The sequence below is a fragment of the Argiope bruennichi genome, chromosome 6, assembly GCF_947563725.1.
Source record: "Argiope bruennichi chromosome 6, qqArgBrue1.1, whole genome shotgun sequence".
In the NCBI taxonomy this organism is placed as follows: Eukaryota; Metazoa; Arthropoda; class Arachnida; order Araneae; family Araneidae; genus Argiope; species Argiope bruennichi.
The window spans coordinates 113524537-113548080 of record NC_079156.1 but is presented as its reverse complement, the minus strand read 5'-3'; the positions used below and the strand labels follow the sequence as shown (position 1 = coordinate 113548080).

The 23544-nt window shown below is 30.6% G+C and overlaps 1 protein-coding gene across 1 annotated transcript in view; it reads left to right on the top strand.

Annotated features, from left to right (window-relative positions):
- LOC129971208 (uncharacterized) overlaps window positions 1-22583 on the top strand; it is a 76482-nt gene extending 53899 nt beyond the window's left edge. The window contains exons 5-10 of the mRNA XM_056084784.1: window positions 851-991; window positions 3029-3110; window positions 5016-5141; window positions 7776-7974; window positions 11363-11389; window positions 18745-22583. Of these exons, the coding sequence (XP_055940759.1) occupies window positions 851-991; window positions 3029-3110; window positions 5016-5141; window positions 7776-7974; window positions 11363-11389; window positions 18745-18890 (721 nt within the window). The 3' untranslated portion in view covers window positions 18891-22583. The remainder of the gene's footprint in view (window positions 1-850; window positions 992-3028; window positions 3111-5015; window positions 5142-7775; window positions 7975-11362; window positions 11390-18744) is intronic.
- Window positions 22584-23544: the final 961 nt, after the last annotated feature.

The window sequence follows — 23544 nt, the reverse complement described above, 5'->3', positions numbered from 1 at the left end:
ACAGTTCTGTGTCAAATTTTTGGTTCAATTGGTTGAGAGAAACCCGCCTAAAACACTAATTTGTTTTTTGGATACTATTAACGCATGCCAAGGATTAATCGCCGGAAAACTCGCCAAGGATAGCACTATAGATTCAACAAAAATGCCAAATTCACGCCAAAGGTTAATACTTCGTAACTATTGTACACCAATGCCATATAAAGTGTTCTTTGGTATAACAAGTTTATTAGAGAGTATGCGCGAAAATTTTTGGAAGACCACCCCGCTGGGTGCTTTTTTTGTTGTTTTTTTTGTGTGTGTGTGCTTTAATATTCAATGAATGAATTCATTGTTGTATCGCACCATTCATTTCGTTGCAAGTACAACAAAGAACCTCCTTATTATAAACAAATTTACATTTGGTAGAAGAAAAATGTAGAAGAAGACTGCATATGTAAAGCAAGAACACTAGTCGTCCTTGCGCATCAGATTACAATATTGAGCGCATCCGAATTGCTTTCGAACGTAACCGTAGAAAAACCTAAGCGGAGAACTTGAAATTTCACAATCAACAACATGGCGTAACCTTCAAACTCTTGCTTATTATTCTGCAAGATTTGCAAGATAGAATTATTATAGCAGTGAGTTCAATAACCAAAGACCAGCTACTTCATATGTGGCGAAAAAGGAATTTGTGCTTCGATGTTTGTCTCATAACAAATGAAACCCACGTTGAATGAATAAAATAAAACTTGGACTTTCCTTTATCCAGATATGTTCGTGCCTCTATTTATTAAATCGATGGCTGCTTATAGAATAACCCTATATTACATCATCAGATCTTTATAACATTTTTTTCTATTTTTATTAGAACTACAGGTAGCTTAAATGGAATCAATATTCTTCCAACACCCAAAGGACTGATCGTGTGGGATCAAGATGAGGTGACCTTTTTCGACGTCACTGGGGTGAAGAATTGGACTGTTTCAAGTGAACCTCATTTTAATTTAAAGTAAGCAGAAATCTCAGTGAGCTTCTAGCTCTCGCATTTCATGTTCACAAGACAATTTTATGCGCAATTACAATAGGCATTTAAAAAGATTCTGGGATACTTTATATTTATAGCGTCATGTAATTTAATTCAAATCTAAAATTCAATTAAAATCAAATGTTTTAAACGCGCTTTATTTTTGATGTCAACTGTAACGTATGGGCACTCACTATTTCAAAATACATTAAAGTATGAAACAATAAACTGTATATAAATTTGAAGTAGATTTCGAACTTTATAATATTGCGTAGAGATGGCCAATAGAATTTACAGTTTGTTATTCTTTACTTAAATGTTGTATAGTAAAAACAACAACAACAACAAAACTTTTATAAGTGCAAGTCTAAAATTTTTTCCTGTGAATTCTTAAAGAAAATTATTAAAATCGCAAAAAATCTATTATATAAAAAAATATGTAAAATTGCGTTTTATTCTCTTTGTTATTGGTGGATAACGAGTCACCTGACCCATGACATTTGAGAATTATTTTACCAATATTGTTTGAAATATTTATGAAAATTATTATTACGTCATAGTTAGTGTTTATATTGAACTTGACGGTGAAATGGTGACGAAAAAGTGAAAAGTAAACCTTTAATTAACACCAAATTAAAAGCAAATAAGTTTAAAACAATATTATTTTTTTATTCTACTTTTAGACACACCATTTGTGGCAGCACTAAGGAATAGTATTCCGGTTTCTTTACCTTTTTCGAATAACGAAAATTTTTCGTCTCTTTTTTTAACAATCGTCTGAATATCCACCGAGAACGATGCATCTACGAATATTTTTCAAAACTGGTAATGAAATGTCCAGTGATATCAAGTGAGGAAAAAATGCGAAAAAGAACCGAGAGCAAATCTGGCAATTTGAAAAAAAAAGCTGGTCGTGAAGCTGCTAAGTTGGCGGCAAAACGTGAAAAATTTATTCAATATATTTAGATATTGGAGATGTAAACACAGAATATTCTCATTGGTGAACTTTGAGTTTTGAATCGGAAATACGCCGATCGGAAAATGTATGTTTTCATCACGGAAAGATTAAGCTTCTGGCATGGAACAAATAGCCAATGGAGCTTAAAAACTTGTTAACTGGAACTGATGACATCGGGCAACGGGTATGACGACATCGGGGTTTGCTAGCAAAAACGAGCGGGGGGAAATGTCTCCTAGTTATTAAAAAACATTACTTAGAATTGTTAAAATTTTAAAATGTGAAAAAATTAAACACGTAAAAAATTAACTTATTTCAAATGTGATAATTTTTTTCACTCTGAATTTGAATGATTGAACTTTCACAGGAATAGATGAACTCAATGAGTTTTATTTGGTTCTTAATCATTATACAGAGCGATAAGTAAAGTATGCCCTTTAAATTCAAAATGATGTCTCGTATAACCAGGAAGTTAACGTGCGCTTGTAGTAAAACGACTATGCTGTTTTAATTAAGACAAATTACAGCGCCCTTAGTGGTGGAATAAGGATATTTCAAGAAATAACTTTAAAACTTAAGGAATCGGCCAAAATATCCAGTTATATAGATGCCCGCTATATCGTAATTAAAACCTAAGAAAAAGTATCGTGGAGTTATCTGTAAAACTAACAGAGGTAATTGCGACTATGAACTTCTCATGACTTGGAAAAAGGGTTCGTCCTAAAATTGAAAAATGAACTTCTGGTATCATTATCAGACTCCTTGGTTCAGGTTTACAAATTCTCATTACTTGTTGAAGTAAAGCCACATGTGTGAAAACTATATTCTTTAATAAATACTTTCGTTCCAAAAAGTTGTATTCTTAGTCCTTTTCTTAATTATTTGCATGTTAATTAATTATTATTAAATAATTAATATGCAAATGTACTTACATTCTAACTCAGACTTATACCAAATTGGCCCGCTTTTTGTCCGTCCTACCGATCGCTTAACTTCGGGATAGGACTGTTCTTACAAAATTTACATTGTGGCAACTTTTAATGCGCATATTTTTATTTTTATAGCCGATTTCTCTTGCATGGAAAATTCAATGACGCTGGATCTCAAATTGCTTTGTTCAGCAACAATGCTTCTTCCACATTGCAGGTACACGCCTTTTTATTATTTTCTTCTTCTTTCTCTCTCTCTTTTTCCTTTTTCCTTTTTCTTCTTTTTTCTTGCAATAATTATGTTTTAAGCCAATTGGAAGGATGATTAAATTTATTATTTAATTTCTGCAAATTTTGAAATCTATAAATGATTGCACACTTGATCGGTTTCTCGCCAAGCACAATAGAATAGTGTTAACCGTCCAAAAACTCGCCTAAAGTGTACCATCTTGAATGATCACAAGCAATGGTAACAAACGCCTTTAAGGGTTATAATAAAAATTGTCAGGATTATCACATTTGGCGAAACATGTTTTTAAAAAAATTCAATTTTAATGACTGCATTATTTTTAAGTCTAGCCCATATTTGTAAAAAAGAGAAAAAATTTAATGGATTTTTCGCTGTTTTACTAATGTACTAGAGTTCTCAAACTCTGTATGGTAATTTCTTTTTAATATAATAACTTAATAGATATAAAGTTATTCATTTCTTTAATTTTGATTCAAATGTGAGAAAAATTGACTGTCAGATTTAATAAATTATAAAATATAATTAGGCTTATCAATTAGAAAAAAAAAATTTCAAAATTATACTTTACCATTGTACCATTATCAAAAATAATTTGTACAAAATTATCAAAATTAATTTTTGTTCCCAGAAATCTAAAAGGCAAAGCAACAATCATGAAAGCTTAAGGCGCTGTAAAAAAAATGAATATCTATGAATAAAATTGTTTTCTACATTTTAGCACCATAAGTATAGTAAGTGCATTAAACTACAAAATAAATTATAAACAAAGTAAATTCTTATATATTAATTAAAAATTAAAATATACTATAGATGTAATTTCAATTTACTTAATGCATTTCTGAATGATCTTTGCTTTTGATTTCAAATTTTTCATAAAAAAATTATTTTCTACATTGCAGCATTCTAATAAAAAGGTGCTTTTCAACCTTCTTTTTTTTATATATATATTTATTGTCTCTTTTTTGCATTCTTTACAATTATCTATATAAATCTGCGAATTTAGTGTGCGATGTTATTGCTGAACTTATAGTTCTGTTTAAAAATTTGTTTTCAGTCAATTAAGGAGAAAAAAAACAAAGCCGAAGCCAAAATGCATTTTTTTTTTGTTTCATTATACTACGGAGATCAAAACGTTTCTTATGCGGGCCATGATAATAAAAATATGAGAACTCATGGCGTTCCCGGTTTTGCCCATGTTTATGCTTGGATGTGGAGGAAGATAATGTCTTTATTAGGAAGTATGCGTGTTAAAAAATATCAAAAGGACTTTACCCTGCAAATAAGCTAATCTAATATCGTTCCTTTCCGGGTCGATGCACCAAATATTGCATATGTGGTCCGATGGATAATGAATTTATAAATTGACTTTTCAATTATTTATTTTTAAAAGTTGCTTAAAATTATACACACTAGGTACAGTAATTTTGCTTTGGGAGTAAGTAAATTATTTTAAACTACTCCGACGTCTTCTATCCCTATGTTTTATTGCCTGCCACACAAGAAAAACGTTTACATGAATTATAAGACGAAGCTCAACAGCGCCATCTGTAGGAACAAAAAATCTGCAACATCATGAAAGTAAAGAATATATATTTTTTAATTGAAGTGATTCAGTTATTAGCTGAAGATTTTCAAGTATCAAGATCAAACAATATTGCTGTGACTTTTATTAATGGATTTATAATGCTTTAATTACGCTGGTATAAGAGCATGTGAATTTGAAAATTTCTACATATCTGAAAGCATATTTGATCGTATCTTTATGACCACAAACGAAAAAAAATATGTTTATGTTATAGATTGATTTCATTTTCATTTTTTAAATGGCTGTAAAAAGTACAGAAAAATGTATGATTCACTGTTATTTTTCAGGTGTCTTTGCTGGACTATGAGACGGGGAAAACGACATGGAACAAGACCCTCCCGAATGCAGAGATTTCCGATATTGCTTTAATGAAAGGAGAGAAGAACGACTTTGTTTTAGTGTTGCAGAGAAAGGTATGGCAACAAGAGACATAAAATTAAAAATGGAAACTTATCATCATCACTGTTTGGTAAAAACTCGAAATAACCTTTAAAACTACCTATATTTACTTCATACCATTGGGATATAATATCGTTTGTGATTGATGTATGATTTAAGGATTATTATCCTTAATTAATTATAGATCCAACTATCACGCCTTTGGGTGTATATGATATACATCTTCTGAGAAACGAGTGTGCAATCAGTTAACTTGGAATCATATTCTACGTCTTCATGGTTCAGAAGAAAGCTAATTTTACAAGAAGGTTTAAAAGTTCTTAACCATGACTAGAGAATTAATCTTTTACCGCAGTAAGACGGAAAGAACTAAAATAGGACCAAAAGAAAATATTTGGAGCTTATATGGCTTCAGAAGAGAATTTGCCCTAAATGTAACAAAGCGAGCATTTATTTATTAGCTTAACTTCAAGCAACTAAAGTGTGGTTTGAATTCGAATGATTAAAGATACTTAATTTTTAGAATGCAGATAAATGTAATTTATTACGTATATATGAGATCATTGGAGTAGATTTATTCCTGTTGTTAAAATCCTATAGAGAATCATTAATTCTGTGGTGAATTGCATATAAACCAGTAACAGCTCTTCTACCCGAACAGTTGTTTTGGTAATATCGGTTCGTTACTGGACTGCTAACCCAAAGGTCCCAGGTTCTATCCTCAGCACATCCGCATACCTCTTCATTGATGACCTCGGACGCTGAGCCTTCAACCTTCATACAGCTGTTGTGGCGCCATCTACCCGCAATTAAAGTCGCCAGACTCACGTGACGCAGCAACCCAAAGTCGCCAGACACACTTGGCGCATCAGCACCCACACACGCTCGCCATAACGCTTGGCGCTATTCAAACTGGGTACAGGCCCATTAAGACAACAGCTACTACTAATAATAACTCAATACATCACCACTCAACATCCGTATCGTTCGTCTCCCCTTCGACTCACTGGAGGGAGAGTACTGTGGTGAATTGCATATAAGCCAGTAACAGCACTTCTACCCGAACAGCTGTTTTGGTAAAATCGGTTAGTTACTGGACTGCTAACCAAAAGGACCCAGGTTCTATCCTCCCGCGTCTCATACCTCTTCAATTCTCTAGTAGGATTCTGTTGTAATATAGTGTTATGTTGTAATAGGATAGTGTTGTGTAGGAATTCCTGTTGTTAATATATTACTAGAGAATCATTGATTGTTGAGGTAATAATTATTAGAGAAATGCAATTACGAAGAAGAGCTGAAAGGTATTAGAAAAAATAAAGATTAGTTCTGAGCGGAGTTGAGAATTCATAAAGGTTTGTTGTCACAACATTTATACCAAACTCTATTGTATCGGTTCTACCAACAAGGAAAAGATTAACACTTTGATGTTTAAGATTTTTCCTCATATTTATTATCACAAAATTTCTATCGCTAGCCATTTACTTTTTACGCGACATCAGAATGTATTAGTCAATTACATTGTATTTCTACTATTTAATTGCGAGAAAATGCTTTCCGCAAACACTTTGTATAAATCGAATATGAAAGGGAAATATGCTTTCAATAGTATCTGTATAGAATTCAGAATTGTGATCAAAATTATCTCTTTCAATACTGAGATACTCTAAACGTTTGTTGGAACAAAATACGATGACCGCCCAAATGCTCAAATATCCCTGTGAAATTTCCTTTAATGAATTTTATTGATTTAATACTTGTAATACCAACTACGTTCGTTATAGTATTTCTCTCTGACTGGTTTAGAGAGAGATTGAGAGGTTCATGGAACTCTGAAAGAAAATCCGATCATATATTTTATCTCCTCTTAAGAGTTTAACAACCCTTTAAGAATACGAACTATATTTGACAGAAGTAGAATCTTGTTTTTGAACGAAGAATTCAGGAGTTTCTTTCTGAGGTTTCAAGAGAATTTAGAAGATGAATGAATATTTGAGTAAACTTTCGGGGCTGCAGTGGCCTGGTGGTAAGGTCTCGGATCCGGAGGGTTTCAGATTTGAGACCCGATTCCATCAAAGAACCGTCGCGCAAGCGGGTCTGATGCATACTAGATCCGTCAGGGCCAAACGTCCTCCCGTTGGTGTGCTGCGGAAGTTTGGTGAAGAGGGTGCCAGCTCAGGTGTCGTACTCGTCATCTGACCGTGGTTCAAAATTGCGAGGTTCGTCTCAGAATAGCCCCAGCATTGCTTTAAAACGGAACTTTAATATAACTAAACTAAATTTGTGTGAACTTTCTGCCTCCCTATCTCTCCTGCTGAAATCGCAGCTGCTCTTTAATAGATGATGCAATATACGTCTTGGCCATTGTTTCAGTTTCGATTGCCATTGGCAAACGACTTTTCGTAAGTGTTTGCTTTATTATCAGCTAGGCGGCTTTGTTCTCTATTTCTAGCAAGCCGTATGCAAACTCGTATAAAAGCATTGATTCTTCTCAGGTTCGGAATTTGATAAATAAAGTTAGCGAACGGTTTAATTTTTATAACTTCTTTATGTTTTGTTTTTAATTGCCTTTATGAACTTTCTTTTTTCCTAACTTTTTTTTTCTTTGGTGTGTTTTCATTATTTTGTAAAGCATTTTCCCCCCTTATCAGGTGGAACGCGACCTGAAGGCAGAAGCTGTGAGTCACTTGTCCGAAGTGCCCACAACTATCATCAGTCTACTGTCTGAAGATGCTGCGATCACTGAAGCTGACACACCAAAGACCACCCTGGTGGAGGAGGCCATTTTCATGGAATTGGGAAGCAATTACTACCAAATGGTTGACGAAAGAAGAACGAAATATACCGAGGGTTTGTGGGAATTGTCTTTAATTTGTCCTTTATGCTGAAGAATATGTGATATTTGCGACGTATCATACTCAGATCTCGCTTTTTATTCCGTAAAACAGAAAATATCTCTTACAATCAAAATCATGTGTTATTTATGTAAAAAATGGAAATATGCTGTATCTTTCGTGCAAATTAACAACTACTCTACGATTTTCTTAATAATACGAAATGGCTCATTTTGCACTGTCTCTGTAAAAGAGTCGGTATCCCAGCCGCGAATCACAAAGGAAAAGCTAGCGCCATCACGTGATAAAACAGGTACTTGGTTCATACTGAAATAATATGGTACATTTTGTGCTTCGCAATATAGTAAAAGAAATAGTTTCTTCCTTTTTATGGATTAGGTCTAAATTTTGCTACACGATTGCTGATTTGATCATAAGAACCCATCGAAAGTTCAATCATTCATTTAAGCTTCTTGTTAAACTGCATTAAGAATTTCGGAAGCGATTATTCTTAATGTCGGGCAAATTGTATAAAGAATGCTGGAAATTGTTCTTAATACCAGGTAAACTGTCCAAAGAATATTGGAAAAGATTGTACATGCGAGACAAATTTCAAAGGAATATTCTAAAAGATTGTTCTTAATGCCACGCAAACTGCAATATATATATGAAGGGACAGTTCTTAATGTCAGGTTAAATTGCACAAAAAATGTTAGAAAGTGATAATTCTTAATTCCTGGTAAGCTGCACAAAGAAGGCCAAAGAAAGCTGCCGAATGCTGTTAAGAGATTGTTCTTAATTTAAGGGAAAATGCGCATAAAGATTGTTCTTAATTTAAAGCAAAATAACATAGAGATTGTTCTTAATTTAAGGCAAAATGCTCAAAGAGTATTAGAGATTGTTCTTAACTTGAAGCAAAATGCACAAAGAATATCAGAGATTGTTCTTAATTTGAGGCAAAATGCTCAAAGAGTATTTGAGATTGTTCTTAACTTGAAGCAAAATGCACAAAGAATATTAGAAATTGTTCTTAAAGCAAGGTAAACTGCTCAAAGAATATTCCAAGCGATTACTTTTGATGCCAGGCAAATTGTGCAATGAAGATTGGAAGAAATTGTTCTCATGCTAGGTAACCAGCAAGAAATTCTCAATGACATGCGCTCAGATGTATAGCTATTTGCAGCATTACAAATGAGCTGGAAACTAATGAAAAACTTTAATGTGTAGTGAAAGCAGACTTATTTTTTCTATATTTTTCAATAGCCACCTTTGGCAATCAGCTGTTTTAATATAGCCTGGTTGGTAGAGCGTCGGATTCGCGTCCCTGAGGTTGCGAGTTCGAATCCCACCGGCCGAAGATTCCCCGCGTGCTTGGTGGCTGACGCGCGTTAAATCTGTCGTGGTCACAAAGTCCTCCATGTCGAGAGTAATACCACTGGGGGTACTGGATCAGGGGTGATCGTTCTCAGATTCAGGTCTAAATTACGATCTGTAGTTGGGTGAATGAAGTCCGCTCCGTAAAAAGGGTTGTGACGTGTGTGTAGCTAAGTCGTTCTCTTGGCCCTAGATGGTGCTACTATTGATACAAGAGGCGCCCCCCCCCCCCGGCTTAAATCGGCTGTCTGCGAACAGCGGGCTTGCCCATGGCAAGTGCCATAAGAAACAACAACAACAACCAGGAAATTAGCTGAATTTAATTTCAGTTAAATCTCGTAGGCATAATTTGAGGTTCAAAATACTTTCAATAAAGTAATTTTAAGAAACAACTTATGATAGATATTAAAACCGAGTTTATTTTAATAGACTTTCATCTATTTTGTCTATTGTACAGATGAACTTTCCTACTGGAGTCGAGTCCTATGAAATCATAGTGTAATTAAGAATTGAGGTTTCTGGGTAATGTTGCATGTTGTCCGTATGAATGTCATTTCATTTTCTAATTCCTCATATAAATTGAGTATGCAAAATTAGAAAAATCTTTATTCCTCAATTAGTAGCAATAGATGAAAGTCACATCATTAAGATTTAAAGAAATGCATTTTTAAAAATTTTGCAATTTTTTTAAAAAAAATAATAACGTCGAAAAAAATTTGCACAGCATTAAACTGTTGTCATTAAAAAGAAATATTTTTCAAACACCAAAATGTTATAAAAATTATTTTTTGCACTCGAATGTTTTCGAAAATTGTAACACAAAAATGTTAAAAATCTTTTTAATTTTAAATTGAATTCTACTTAAAATTTTTAAGAAACATGGCTCTGAGGTTTATATTTCTATTCTCCAAAATTTATTTGTATCAAATTTAGTACTCTAAGTCAAATGATTTGATCTGACGAACACTAACAGACAGACGAACATTCTTTTTTATTATTGTTAGAGATTTAAAAAATATGATCTGAAGAGAACAGATTTTACGTCTCATTATTTAGATCTTTTAAAAACAATTTATGAAATACTTGAAGTTGTTAAATTGTAGGTATAATTTTTCATTAAAATCATATATTTTGACGTGATTAATTAGACTTCGCTGTCCAGATTAATCTCTAATTAGAGACCTCTTATCATCATCGTATTTTATACAATATCGGATATTCGATTATAGTCTGTGTATTTTCTGTAGGCGGTTCAAGGTCACATTTTCTATTGCGTTGCTGGTACCAGACAACCAATAACGAGGTAGAAAATGTGACCTTGAACCGCCTACAGGAAATACACAGACTATAGGAAGTTGCTTCACTTGACTGAGTTCAAGCGATCATGATTAAATAAATGTGTTATTTACAAATAAATAAATTTGTAAAAAACACAAATTCTATAAATTGTAAAATATTTGGATACTATTAACACTTTTTCTAGCACAATTGGTCAGATTTTATCTGTTTCATTACGTCAACTCAACTATTAAAACATTTATAAATATAAAGTATCTGTTTAAAGAAAGATTGCATATCAATTCGGATGCTGTGCAGTCATCGATCATAGTAAGTAACCAATAAAAACATAGTATGCAAAATTATTAAAATAAATTATGAGTATACTGACTAAGTTAAAAACGTATTGAAATACGAAATGTATTGAATATAACGATGAGGAGCCTCATATTTTGCACTAAATGTCTAAATTATATAACACGCTCCCTATATTTAATACTGATAATGTTTCAAATTCTGTTTTTTAAAATATATTTTATAAAGATAATACAGTTTTTTTGTGTGCGGGGGGGGAGATATTTTAACTATTTATGTACTTTTTCTGAGAGTTTAATATATTAAATTTATTTTTTTATTAAGGACACGAATTATAATATTTAATTTATAACAATTAACACAATTATAATATTTAATAGATGATAATTGATTCATAATTGAATTTTGAATAATGATTGCTTTTCTTTTTCTTTTAGGTAAATCCTACAAAAGCAGTTTCACAGGTAAGTTCGATTTCGTGAAATTATGATTATCAGATGGTCGTATCTGTGTTGTTGCGATTCTGTAATATTTCTCTCCTGCAATGTTAATCTCATCTTTGTAAAAGGTATTTTATGGATATTTTTAATGGTTGCCAAATAAATACCAGGTCAATTATCCTCGCCATTGGCGACTTGGTGATGAATTTGGAGATTTCGGCTACAAAAATGAAAGCTCTGTAATAAACAAGAGTTTTTGCTCTGTCTTTATTACAAGCAGAGATCCGACGGTTATTTTGGAAAATCCCATGTCCTATTGGAAAGTCTATATAAACTCGGGAGCTGAAGCAAACCAATCAAGTCAATTCTATCCGTTTAAAGGGTTGATCGCGAAGCTAGTTCTTTCGTTGCGCAGTTCGAGTATTATTGCTATTTTTGAATTGGCGATTTTCTGTGTGCTTGTCTCGTGAGCTTTTAAAGTACTATTTTCGTGTACACCTATGCTGTGTTTCTGTTACCTACACTCCATGCTTTCCTGTAAGACAAAATACCATATTCCGTTATCTAGATAATGGATTCCTTTAAAAATAAGTATAACAATAAGTAAATAAGGAAATTAATAAATTATTTGTGTACAGCAGAAATCCAGACTACTAGAAAAGGTTTTCCTCCAGTTTTACTCTCAAATACAGTGAAATGGAGCAAAAGTTTCTAGTGAAGAATTCGCGACAGTTGTTTAAATACGTACATATATCATACTATCTTTAGTGTTGCCACACCTATTGAATCAAAATGTTATAGATATTTTGAATACTTTTATTTCTTTGCCTCCAGTTTGCCACTCGCAAAGTTTTAATAAATCTTATATTATATCTTATATTATTTATATCTTTTATTAATCTTATTATATATTTACAAATCTTTGGAAAAATTTAAGCTGATTCGAATTTCTACACCAACACATGTTGACATGATAATCTTTTAGGCCTAATTCATGTATATATATATATATATATATATATATATATATATATATATATATATATATATATATATATATATATATATATATATATGTGTGTGTGTGTGTGTGTGTGTGTGTGTATTACTCGTAATTATATAGCAGCAACACTAAACACACAACTAATGTATTTAATATCTTCAGAACACGTTGAAATTTAAGTAAGTAAATAAAAAAAATTTAAAGTATCGCTATAAAAATACTTAAAAATATATTTAGAAATTTATTAAAATTAGAAGAAAACTAGTAAAAAATGAAAATAAAGTTGGTTTCACTGATAATTTTTTTTTTTTTAAATAGCAATATTTTCAGCAATGATATATGTTGAACTTATTTAAGAAAAACTTTGAAGTTTTGATTAAAAATTCAAATTAAAAATTCGAAAATGTCATCATTAATGAACCTTTCTAGCCTAGAGGTCATATGACAAAATTGGTACTCTACTCTCAGTGTACTGTTGTACTCAAATTTTGTACTCGACTCATTTGGTTCGTACTCTCAGTGTACTGTAGAGTTTTATGGACTATTTTTAATCATGCCTGTAATAATTTGCAGATAGTATGCCAAATTTATAAACAATATGTTAAAAATTATCGTTTGGCCCATTTTATATTGTCTGTAGCTCTGAAGAGAAGCAATGAGATATGATTCTTGATTGCGAACAATTTTTACTTTTGAATTTAAAATGAAGTTACAGGCGATAAGAGGATTTCGTGAATTATGATGCTTTAAATATGAGTATTTCATGGATTTGGAAGTATTTCTCTCAGGCATCTTAAATGTTACATGTGGCATCTTAAATTAAACAAATGTAGACATGAAAATACTTATAAGCTTTTATGCTATTTGCATTATTTTGAGACTTGCAAGAAATTGCTGTCATTCAAGACGCTCTATAAAGCAGAGCAATAGATAAATTTGATCCTTCATTTCTTTTTTAGGGTATAGTTGCCCACTGATAAGGATTTTTCCCATAATTTTAATAAGATTTTATTTAAAAAATTAGTAAAAAATTCAATATTTCCATCCAAGTATATTTTCTATAATAACATTATTTATATTCTTTATTATTTAAAAAATAAGCTTTTCAGTATTATCAGTGTTATTTTCGTATAATTTTTGCTTGAATTTTTTAAAAGCTTTAAAGTAATTTTAAATACATTTTACAACAATAATTTCCGTTTTAATTAAAAGTCCTGTACCCTGGTGGTAAAGTCGAATTGGAGGAAATAATATTGTTGATAACCTAGTTCCACACACACACACACACACACAAGCAAACAAACAATGTAAGCTGGTCTGATGCTCGCTAAATCTTTCTGGGTCAAATGCAATAGATAAATTTTCCGATTTGGCACGAAAACCTGGAAAGAGGAGATGCATCTGAGGCATCTTCCTCATCAGCTGACCACGTTCAAAATTATTATATATATCTTAAGAGAATCCTTGAGTTATTTCTAAGTGGTATGTAAATATAATTAATGTAAAAGCGTTTCAGTTATAGGATCTATATTTATGCGCGTTTCGAAGATAAAACACGCATTATCACTAATATATAGTTAAACCTAAATAGCGCTTGAAACTTACTTTAAAGTGCCAATTCAATTTACCGCCAAGATGGCAACCCAATTAATTAATTGAATTGCTCGCTAGCAACCTTTCACTGTTTGTTATCACGTACTGTGGTGAATTGCATATAAGCCAGTAACAGCGCTTCTACCCGGGCAGCTGTTTTGGTATAATTGTTAACCCTCCTGGCGGCGGCTTTCAGATTGCTATCCTTACCGAAAGCGGCACGCCGGAATAACAGGTTCAACCTTAAAAGTGTCGCGGTTTGGTCAAAAGGATTGCTTTCCCCTTTTGCGGTCAGTTCAGCGCTGCAGGTGGGAAGTGATTAGCAAATTTCATGCTGTGAGTAGCAGGTGTTTCTTATCTTAGTCTTTCGATTTCTAAGAGCATTTTTCTTTCAGTGCTTAGGAAGAGATTGACAATAACATCGATTGAAAATGCGAAAATGTGATTGGTTTTTTTAGAGGTTTTTCGATTATTTTATAAAACAATACATAAAATTTATGTTAGGAATAAGTTATTATCATGTTTATTTTGATACTAGTCTGGTTTTTATAAAATGAAAGTCCTCGTCTAATATTTTTTTCATTGCAATATGTTTTGCAAATTATTTTATTCCGTAGTACTGTGAAATTATTTCTCGACATTACCTGCAAGTGATTTAATTTTTTAAAAAAAACCCTTTCAGTGCATTGCCAATTTATTTTAATATTTTAAAATGCGTGTTTAAAACATTAATTGTGATAAGTAACACTACGTTATAACTTTGTTTCTTCAGTATTCAAAAAAAAATAATTGTGTAATTAGGGAATTTCATGCAATATTTCACTTTCAAATATATCGATTTTCAGTATTTATCTGCATGATTAAAATTTTATAATTAAATATACTGTACAATATTTAATTGGCCAGTTATTCAGTAATGCTGAAATAACTGGTCGATGCGCCTTATGACTGTAACAAATAAAAATAATTGTCAAAATATTTCTTTGTAATATTCAAGATACAAATTTGGCCTGGAAAAATGACTAAAATAATACAGATTATTTAGACTCATAATTAACCATTTGCAACTGGAATTTTTTGAATACCTGCAAATCAAGTTCCTACAGAATATTAAGTACTGTTTTAAAATAAATTACAATTTTTGAAAAATCTCGGTTTCAAGTTTTTCGGGTTAGAATCAAAGCTCTTACTATTTTGCAATCGGATAACGACAAACCGTGGGGTAAACGAATCATTAAAAAGAAAAATCTGAATTTAAAAGCTTTGCAAATACAGTTGCATTGATCTTTTTTACTTATTACTTTTACATTATTTATTGCTTTTGGTGATCAGCACATGTGTTACTTCGAGGTTACTAGCCAATATAAAATTTTTAATTAAATGTTTTCTTCAGCAAAACATCTTGAAATTTCAAATTTTGATAGTCATATAATTCATACTATTGCAGACTCATTGTACCATTCTGTATTGCAGATTTTTTGAATTTTCTGTCAGCTCCTTGACAGTAATTCCTTAATTTAAAACGGGAGTGAATAAACTTCAATTAATGCAAAACCTTTTTTGTTGAAACCAATCAGGCTTATTAAATTTCTAAATACAGGGAATAGAATCATTCAGCAATAAAGTTTTATGTATATACTGAATATTTCTTTTTAATTTTTGAAATGACTCAGATGATTTCTCATATCTCTTATTCAATAAAAATTTCCAAAAATTCCTTCTTATTCTGTAATAATTTTGAAAGTTATGATGGAATACACTTCAAAATCTCATTTTATTTTTAATTCATAATTTTTAAAAAATTTCAGAAAAAAAAAACATTTTACACATTTTTATTTTCTAAGATGCATATTCCACTAAGATATATATAGAAGATCTAATAGACGCCATGCACAAACATTCGTCTAAGTTAATAATAAAGATGGACAAGTGTGTGTGTCATTACTTGTCTGGTTGCATTGGTACTTTTGAGACCAGACAATTTGAAATAGAATTACCAAAATCTGCATCTACATACATTGGACAGTGGGAATCATTTCTTTAAAATTTTAATTAACCCTTTCAAGGGACAAGGGAAGTATGCTCATCACCAAATTCAACAATTTTTGAACAAAGTTATGTAAGTTGGCATAAATTCTTACGAATTTTTCAGTAAGGTTTCAATTGTAGGTTAGAGGTTTCAACTGTTTATCTCAAATAAAATGAAGTGTCTTGATTTATTTCTTAGTTATTAATTGGAAAAATTAATTAATAAATCAGATTAAACTGATCTAATAAGTTGAATGAATTACTTTTCCTAGGCCAATCTTAATTTTAAAAACCTTTTACTCCAACATGACTAGGAAAAAAAAAGCCCTTGAAAGGGTTAATAAAAATTATTAAAATTTTAAAGTTCATTCGAAAATATCACAGTAGAAAAATAATTTGTACATTAATTGTGAATTCAAATCCCCCCCCCACTTTTAATTAAATTAAAAGCATTTTAGCATATTTTAAAAATATATTTTATTTTTGAATTGAAACTAAACGTTTTCATTGTTATCCTTATATTTCATTCCGGCCTTTTACCCATTGATGATGATTTAGTTAAAAGGTTAAAAAGATCTAAGCTAAAATCAAAGGAGTAAAAATTTCTTTACTGAAACACAAATAAACCATGTGGCTGAAGAGAATGCTCCATAATTATCATCTCAATAAATAAGACACTAAAAGTTCAAGATCTTAATTTTACCTCAAAGAATGATTTTTCTTGGTGATACATTCAAATGTATAAATGACACATTGTATAAATTATATTAGAATAATTTCGTATTTTATCGCTGATAAATGGTAAAATTTTAAATAATTTTTAATTAACAGAAGTTTTAATTAAAATTTTGAAAATTTCCTCTCGAGGTGAACGTTAACAGTTTTCTAATTATTTAATGGCGAAGTGCGTTCGCTCTAAGTCAAACAGTTTGATCTGGAGATCGCCAATACGAACATTCATATTCATTATAATTAGAGATATTCGCTACTTTAATAGAAATATTCGCAAGCGACCTTCATGTCTGACACCCTTGTTCAAACTAGTTCTGTTTTTAAAAAATGAAAATGTGAGGCTAAAGGTTATTAAGAATAAAGAATTTCAAATTACATGGAAGTGGGAGTTTCCAAATTTTTTTTACTCTCGTGATCAAAAATAAAATAAAACAAAGATCATATCCCGTCTTGTTTGTTAAAAATCACATCCAGTGAACTCGAATTGACCAAACAGGAGAAGAAAATAGTCTAAATGCCAGTTGTACGCATTAAAAAATTTTTAAATGCTAACATATGAGATAAAATTAGATCAATGAGTTAAAATAATGGCAACAATTTTAAAATTATTTATTCTCACATTTAACTCACACATTCACTCACTTTCAAGTGGATTAAAATTCGTGGATTAAATTACTCAGCATTAAGAGTAAAAATGTCAATATAAACCACTTTCATATAAACAGAATCGTGCAATGTATATATAAGATTGTACAGTGAAATAAGATTAATATTTCGATACAAAAAATAGAACCTTTAAAAACTGCGCTTATATTAACTTTGAAAATATTATTAAAAACCAGAGGAAAAATATAAAAACAATGAAACTTGTATCTCTACAATGCTTACATTTTTGTTCGAATTCGTCAAAGAGTGTGAAATTCTATAAGGTTTAAAGAATGAAACAAATATTCAATTTTCATATATAGTTTATTACGTTATAAAAATAAGGATTTAATGTAACGAATACTACTCTTTCCGAAAAATCGCACTTTAATATATTGGTTCTATATATCTCCCCGTTTTGAAATACACTTATTAATGAACACTAAAAAAAATAATTCATTAAAAGTTAAAAAGTTTCGTTCGTTAAGTAAATTCTGTAAATAAGTTTAGTGTCTTATTTCCAAAAATAAGTTGCATAAGCAATGTCAATTCTAAAATTCTTAAATGAAAGCATGTTATAAAAAAGAAACTTGTCAAATTTTAATTATATATTTTTTATTTATTTTTTACATTAACTATTTTCTTATGCTAGAAAGCTTTAAAATCTTATGTTTCAAATTATTAATAATAATACGTTTATGTATGTATTCATTCCAGGTATATATTTTCACACTTTCAATTTTATTCTCGTTATTTAAATTTCATTTTGGATACGTAATTATTATCAAAATCTCAAAAGTAACGCCTCGGAACGTAAGCGAGATTTTAAAATGCTTAAAAGGGCGCGAGCAGGAAGACATCAATCATATCGTCCACTGATAACGATTCACTTTTCTTTATCTCACATTCCCTTCTCATTATCTCACAGCTTGAGATTGGGGGTAGGGGAAAAACTGGAACCCGTAAAAATACGGGCAGTGACAGTTTTAAGGGAGTTTTTGTTTCCGTCTATAGACGGGTCCGCCGTTTTGAAGGGAGAAAAGATTCCGTCTTTTTCCGGGGTTGCCGCTTGGAGGGTTAAGTTACTGGACTGCTAACCACAAGATTCCAGGTTCTATCCTAACGCATTCACTTACCGCTAAAGTACTATTTGCGTTAATAGTCATCTTGTGTTCTTGGCAATGATAACTTGGCATCGCTGACGATATGAGGTAGCACACCAACTTAGATTCCAACCCAAATTTTAATTACAATATAGAGACAGAGGAAAGAAGCCTAAAATGTTATCAATCTACAATAGTTCGAATTAGAATTTCGGATCTTCCTAAAATTTCGTTTGCCATGTTATTTAGCGACATATTGTTTCTTTTCCTTTCAGTTGTTCCTAGGCCGAATAATGAGATAGCCATTGTGATTCTGAAACAGTCCGAAGTTACTTTTCCACATACTCTGCTGAAAAGTATTAGTGTCAGCAACTGGGACATTTCCATTACTGAAAATAGACAGTGCAGTTGGAGTGCATGAGCTGTGACAGACTGAAATTCTAGAGCACATGAAGAAGTGTGATCTGAAGTTGAAACTTCTATATAAATATTCTCATATAGCCGAATAACTCATTTATCTAAACTTTCTTCATTTCATAACGATTCATTTTTAATATAAAAAAATATTGTCATTTGACTTTTATCTCATAATCTGATTGTTTATTTACTGTTCTTAATAATGTTTACATATTATAATTTCCGTGGTTAATGATATATGTCACCGATCCACCTGAACAGGCTCATCATCGGTTTAAATAGGTTCAGATTCAGCCAGTGAATAACATAAAATGATATACTGACAAATTGTGGAATTCAATCTGAACTCAATACTTATAAAATGTGAGACAAAATAACTTTTTGCCATGTGCTGATTCTTATTTTTTTTATCTGCATCTAAGGACATATTTATAGCGTGAGAAACTTCAGAAAATGATCCTTGCTCAACTCTTTGTAGAAGAATTTAATGTCTTGTATAAAATTTAAGAATATTTTATATTCTATTTGCCAATGAACAAAATTTATAAATATGAATTCAAATTCAAATGTCAGTCTTTAATAACTGCACAATCGGATTAATTCTAATATAGGAATTATTAAAGTGAGTTATTTGGTTTTGAAGTTTATACTTTTTTGCTGTATAATCTAATTACATAGAAAGAGTTTTTAAATAATTATTGATTGTTCTTGTAAGAATAAGTATTTTGAAGTCATTTTTTAAGGCTTATAATTTTGTTTATATCGGTTCTTAGTTTAACAAATACAAATGATGATGATGATACTAATAGAGTCCTGATACTGTTATGTTAACATGCTAAAAATGTTTGAAAAAGAGTTTTCAAAGGTGCATTTTTTTCTTTGTTTTTAAAGATAATATACATGTTTTTGTGTATTTCTTGTGGATAGAAAATCATTTATATGTGTGGTAAAATATTTATTTGAATGTATTTTTTGTTATAAAAATCATACACCAAGTAAAAAGTCTTTTTGCTTTGATGTAAAAATCGCATAAACTGCAGTGGTAAGTATTCATTGACATAAATTTTAAGAAGAGATGAATGTGAAGAATCCATGCCAGCAAATGAAAAATTCCAAAAATATCTTTTTTCCTTAACACTGTGTACGAGCAAGTTTGAGTTTCTTTAATTTCTTCCTGTATTAGTTGCGAGTTTTTCTTATTGACTGCAGTTAAGTGACTGAGAGAATTATTAATGGATGAATCAAAGATGTTGGAGCAATTAAAATATTAACATTTTTTTTCCCTGTGTATTATTGTTCTCGTACTTTTACAAAAACAGAAATTCAATAGCCATATCAACTAAGAAATATTTTTCAACAATGGATTGATTCTAGTTGTATCACTTCTTGGTGCTGAAGAACTAATGTTTCCCTCACAATCATTGGAATGTTTTCTTACAGAAATAGGAATGCACTAAAATTCTGAGAAACGCTTTTCAATAATGGATAGATTCTAGTTGTTTTTCTTCTTGCTGCTTAAGAAGTAATGTTTCCCCTCACAATCATTGGAATTGTTTTCTTCCACAAATAAGAATACACAAAAATTCTGAGTAATGCTGTTCAATAATGGATAAATTCTAGTTTTTTTTCTTCTTGCTGCTGAAGAACTAATGTTTCCCTCACAATCAATGGAACCGTTTTCTTCCACAAATAAGAATACATAAGAATGTTTCCCTCACAATCATTGGAATTGTTTTCTTCCACAAATAAGAATACACAAAAATTCTGAGTAATGCTGTTCAATAATGGATAAATTCTAGTTTTTTTTCTTCTTGCTGCTGAAGAACTAATGTTTCCCTCACAATCAATGGAACCATTTTCTTCCACAAATAAGAATACATAAGAATGTTTCCCTCACAATCATTGGAATTGTTTTCTTCCACAAATAAGAATACACAAAAATTCTGAGTAATGCTGTTCAATAATGGATAAATTCTAGTTTTTTTTCTTCTTGTTGCTGAAGAACTAATGTTTTCCTCACAATCAATAAAACCGTTTTCTTCCACAAATAAGAATACAAGAATTCTGAGAAATGCTGTTTAATAATAGATAAGTTCTAGTTGTATTTCTTGCTGCTGAAGAATTAATGGTTCCCTCACAATTATTGGAATTGTTTTCTTCCACAAATAAGAATGCACTAGAATTGTGAGTAATGTTGTTTTCAATAATGTATTGGTTCTAGTTGTTGTTTTTTCTCTTGCTACTGAAGAACTATTGTTTCCCTCACAATCATGGAATTGTCTTCCACAATAAGAATGCACTAGAATTCAATCATTGAAATCGTTTCCTTCCACAATAAGAATGCACTACAATTCTGAACAATGCTATTCAATAATGGATAAATTCTAGTTATTTTTTTTATTCTTGCTGTTGAAGAATTAATGTTTCCCGTACAATCAATGGAATTGTTTTCTTCCATAAATAAGAATATACAAGAATTCTGAGAAATACTGTTTAATAGCGAATATTTAGTTGCATTTCTTCTTAGTGCTGAAAAATAACAGTGTTCTTCATAGTCATTGTCATGTTTTCTTACAGAAACCAAAAACGATAAGATTCTAAAAGAGGCTATTCAACAATGAATATTTCTTGATGATAGTGTGTTTTCCACACAGTCACTGGATTCTTTTTCTTACAGAATTCAATATGCATACAATAGAATTCTCAAATACCTTTTTCAGCAGTACCTGAGTTAGAGTTGGATTTCTTCTGGTTTTTGATAAAGCAAACGCGAAAACTGGACATCTATTTAAAATTTAATATCTAAGAAAAAATAATTTAATCGATCTACTTGGGACAAAATATTTCAAAATATATTTAAATTTAACTGGTCGTAACTCGTGAATATAACTATAAGTTGAATAATTTTAATTTAAGATAGAGATCCGATTTTAAAAAATTGCATTTAAGTATAGGATAATACTTGGTTGCTGATGATTGATCTTTGCCGATGACATTTTAAGTTGAAGTAATTGAGGAAGATGCAACTATCATTCAAGGTGTATAAAGAATAAAGTATAGTATAAAGGATTTGTTCAATTATACTACAAATTGCAATACTTTTCATGCTCCATAGTATCTTTTGTTGCATCAGTAACTGTCTTCTAATCATCTGATTAATAAAATGCAGTGGTGCAAAGAGATCTATGTCTAAAATAGAGGTGTCTATTATAGACATATAATTCTATGCCTGTAATAGAAATGTCTATTATAGGCATAGAATAATTCTTATAATAAAAATGTGTATATAGATATACAATCCTATTATAGAAATGTTTATTACATGATTGGATTACATCTTTTGGGATTTTACAAATGCAGAGTCCTCATATACTTGTTTCCCAAAGAAGCTATTTCATGTTTCATTTCGCTTTTTAAAACTATCGTCTTATAATCGAACGAAAATATTTTTTACCTAAAATTCAATGAAGTAAAATTGACATTCATTGAATACTTTCACATCAGTACTTTTTAGTTGTTTTGAAAATATTTTAATCATAATTATATATCATGTATTATATCCAAATAAAAATGTGTATTGAAAATATTTTAATCATAATTATATATTATGTATTATATCCAAATAAAAATGTGTTATATTGTGTCTTGATGAGAAGCCAGACTAACGTTGCTTCAAATAAAGATGTTACACTGTCAATATATATTGTTTGTTTCTTTAAATAACAATAGTCAGACATTTCAGTTTAATTTCTGATACCATTCAACAAGTATTGAAATGAACAGTTATTTACTTTCATCATTAATTATTCAATTTAACATCTTAAAGATTTGGGCTTCTTTCTCTTATTAAAATGTAGCATTCAAAAAATGCAGAACATTTCTTATCTTATTTTTACGATCTTGGATAGCATCAGAGTTGTCTGGACATAGAGGTTTTGCTTAAAACTAAAGCTGGTACTGATGTCGTGTTTATATCAGTATGAACTATTGGGAGGGTTTTAATTAATCTACAAGTTTAAACTAAAAAAAAAAAATATCCCGGATCTTCACTAGATGTCGCTACTAAAAGAACTATAAAATTGCGTGTACTAAAAGAAACTATAAAAGAAGAATGTTTAAAGTTACTTCAACTTTTTAAGAATATGACAGCAAAAATCATTATATCGTAACTGAAGTGTCAGCTCTGAACACTTCTTGATCTGAGTTTATTAATTAAATATTAAGAGAGAAAACATTTGTAGGTATCTGATTGTGATTTAGATGTTGACTTTGAGAGTGAATTGCTATTGAACCAGTTAATCTTGAATTATTATTGAGGCATTATGTAAGGATTGGTTCAATAAATAATTGGTTAAAACTATATTATATAGGTTTAAATTAAATATACCATTTCCTATCACGATTTTATTTTGATAGCTTTGCGCTTCGGTCCTTTTGTATTTGAATCATAGAGCTGCTATATAAAGCTCTATGAAAGCTGTCTCTCAGCTCTATGATTTGAATTCTTTTTCCAGAATTCTTTGCACTTCCATTTCTGTGCATTTTATAAAGTATTCTATACTATTATTGTCAAATAGTAAATAAAAAACGGTGCTTATTTTGCCCAACATACTAATAATCATTTAGCATGTATTAGGAAAAACAGTAGACTAATGTTT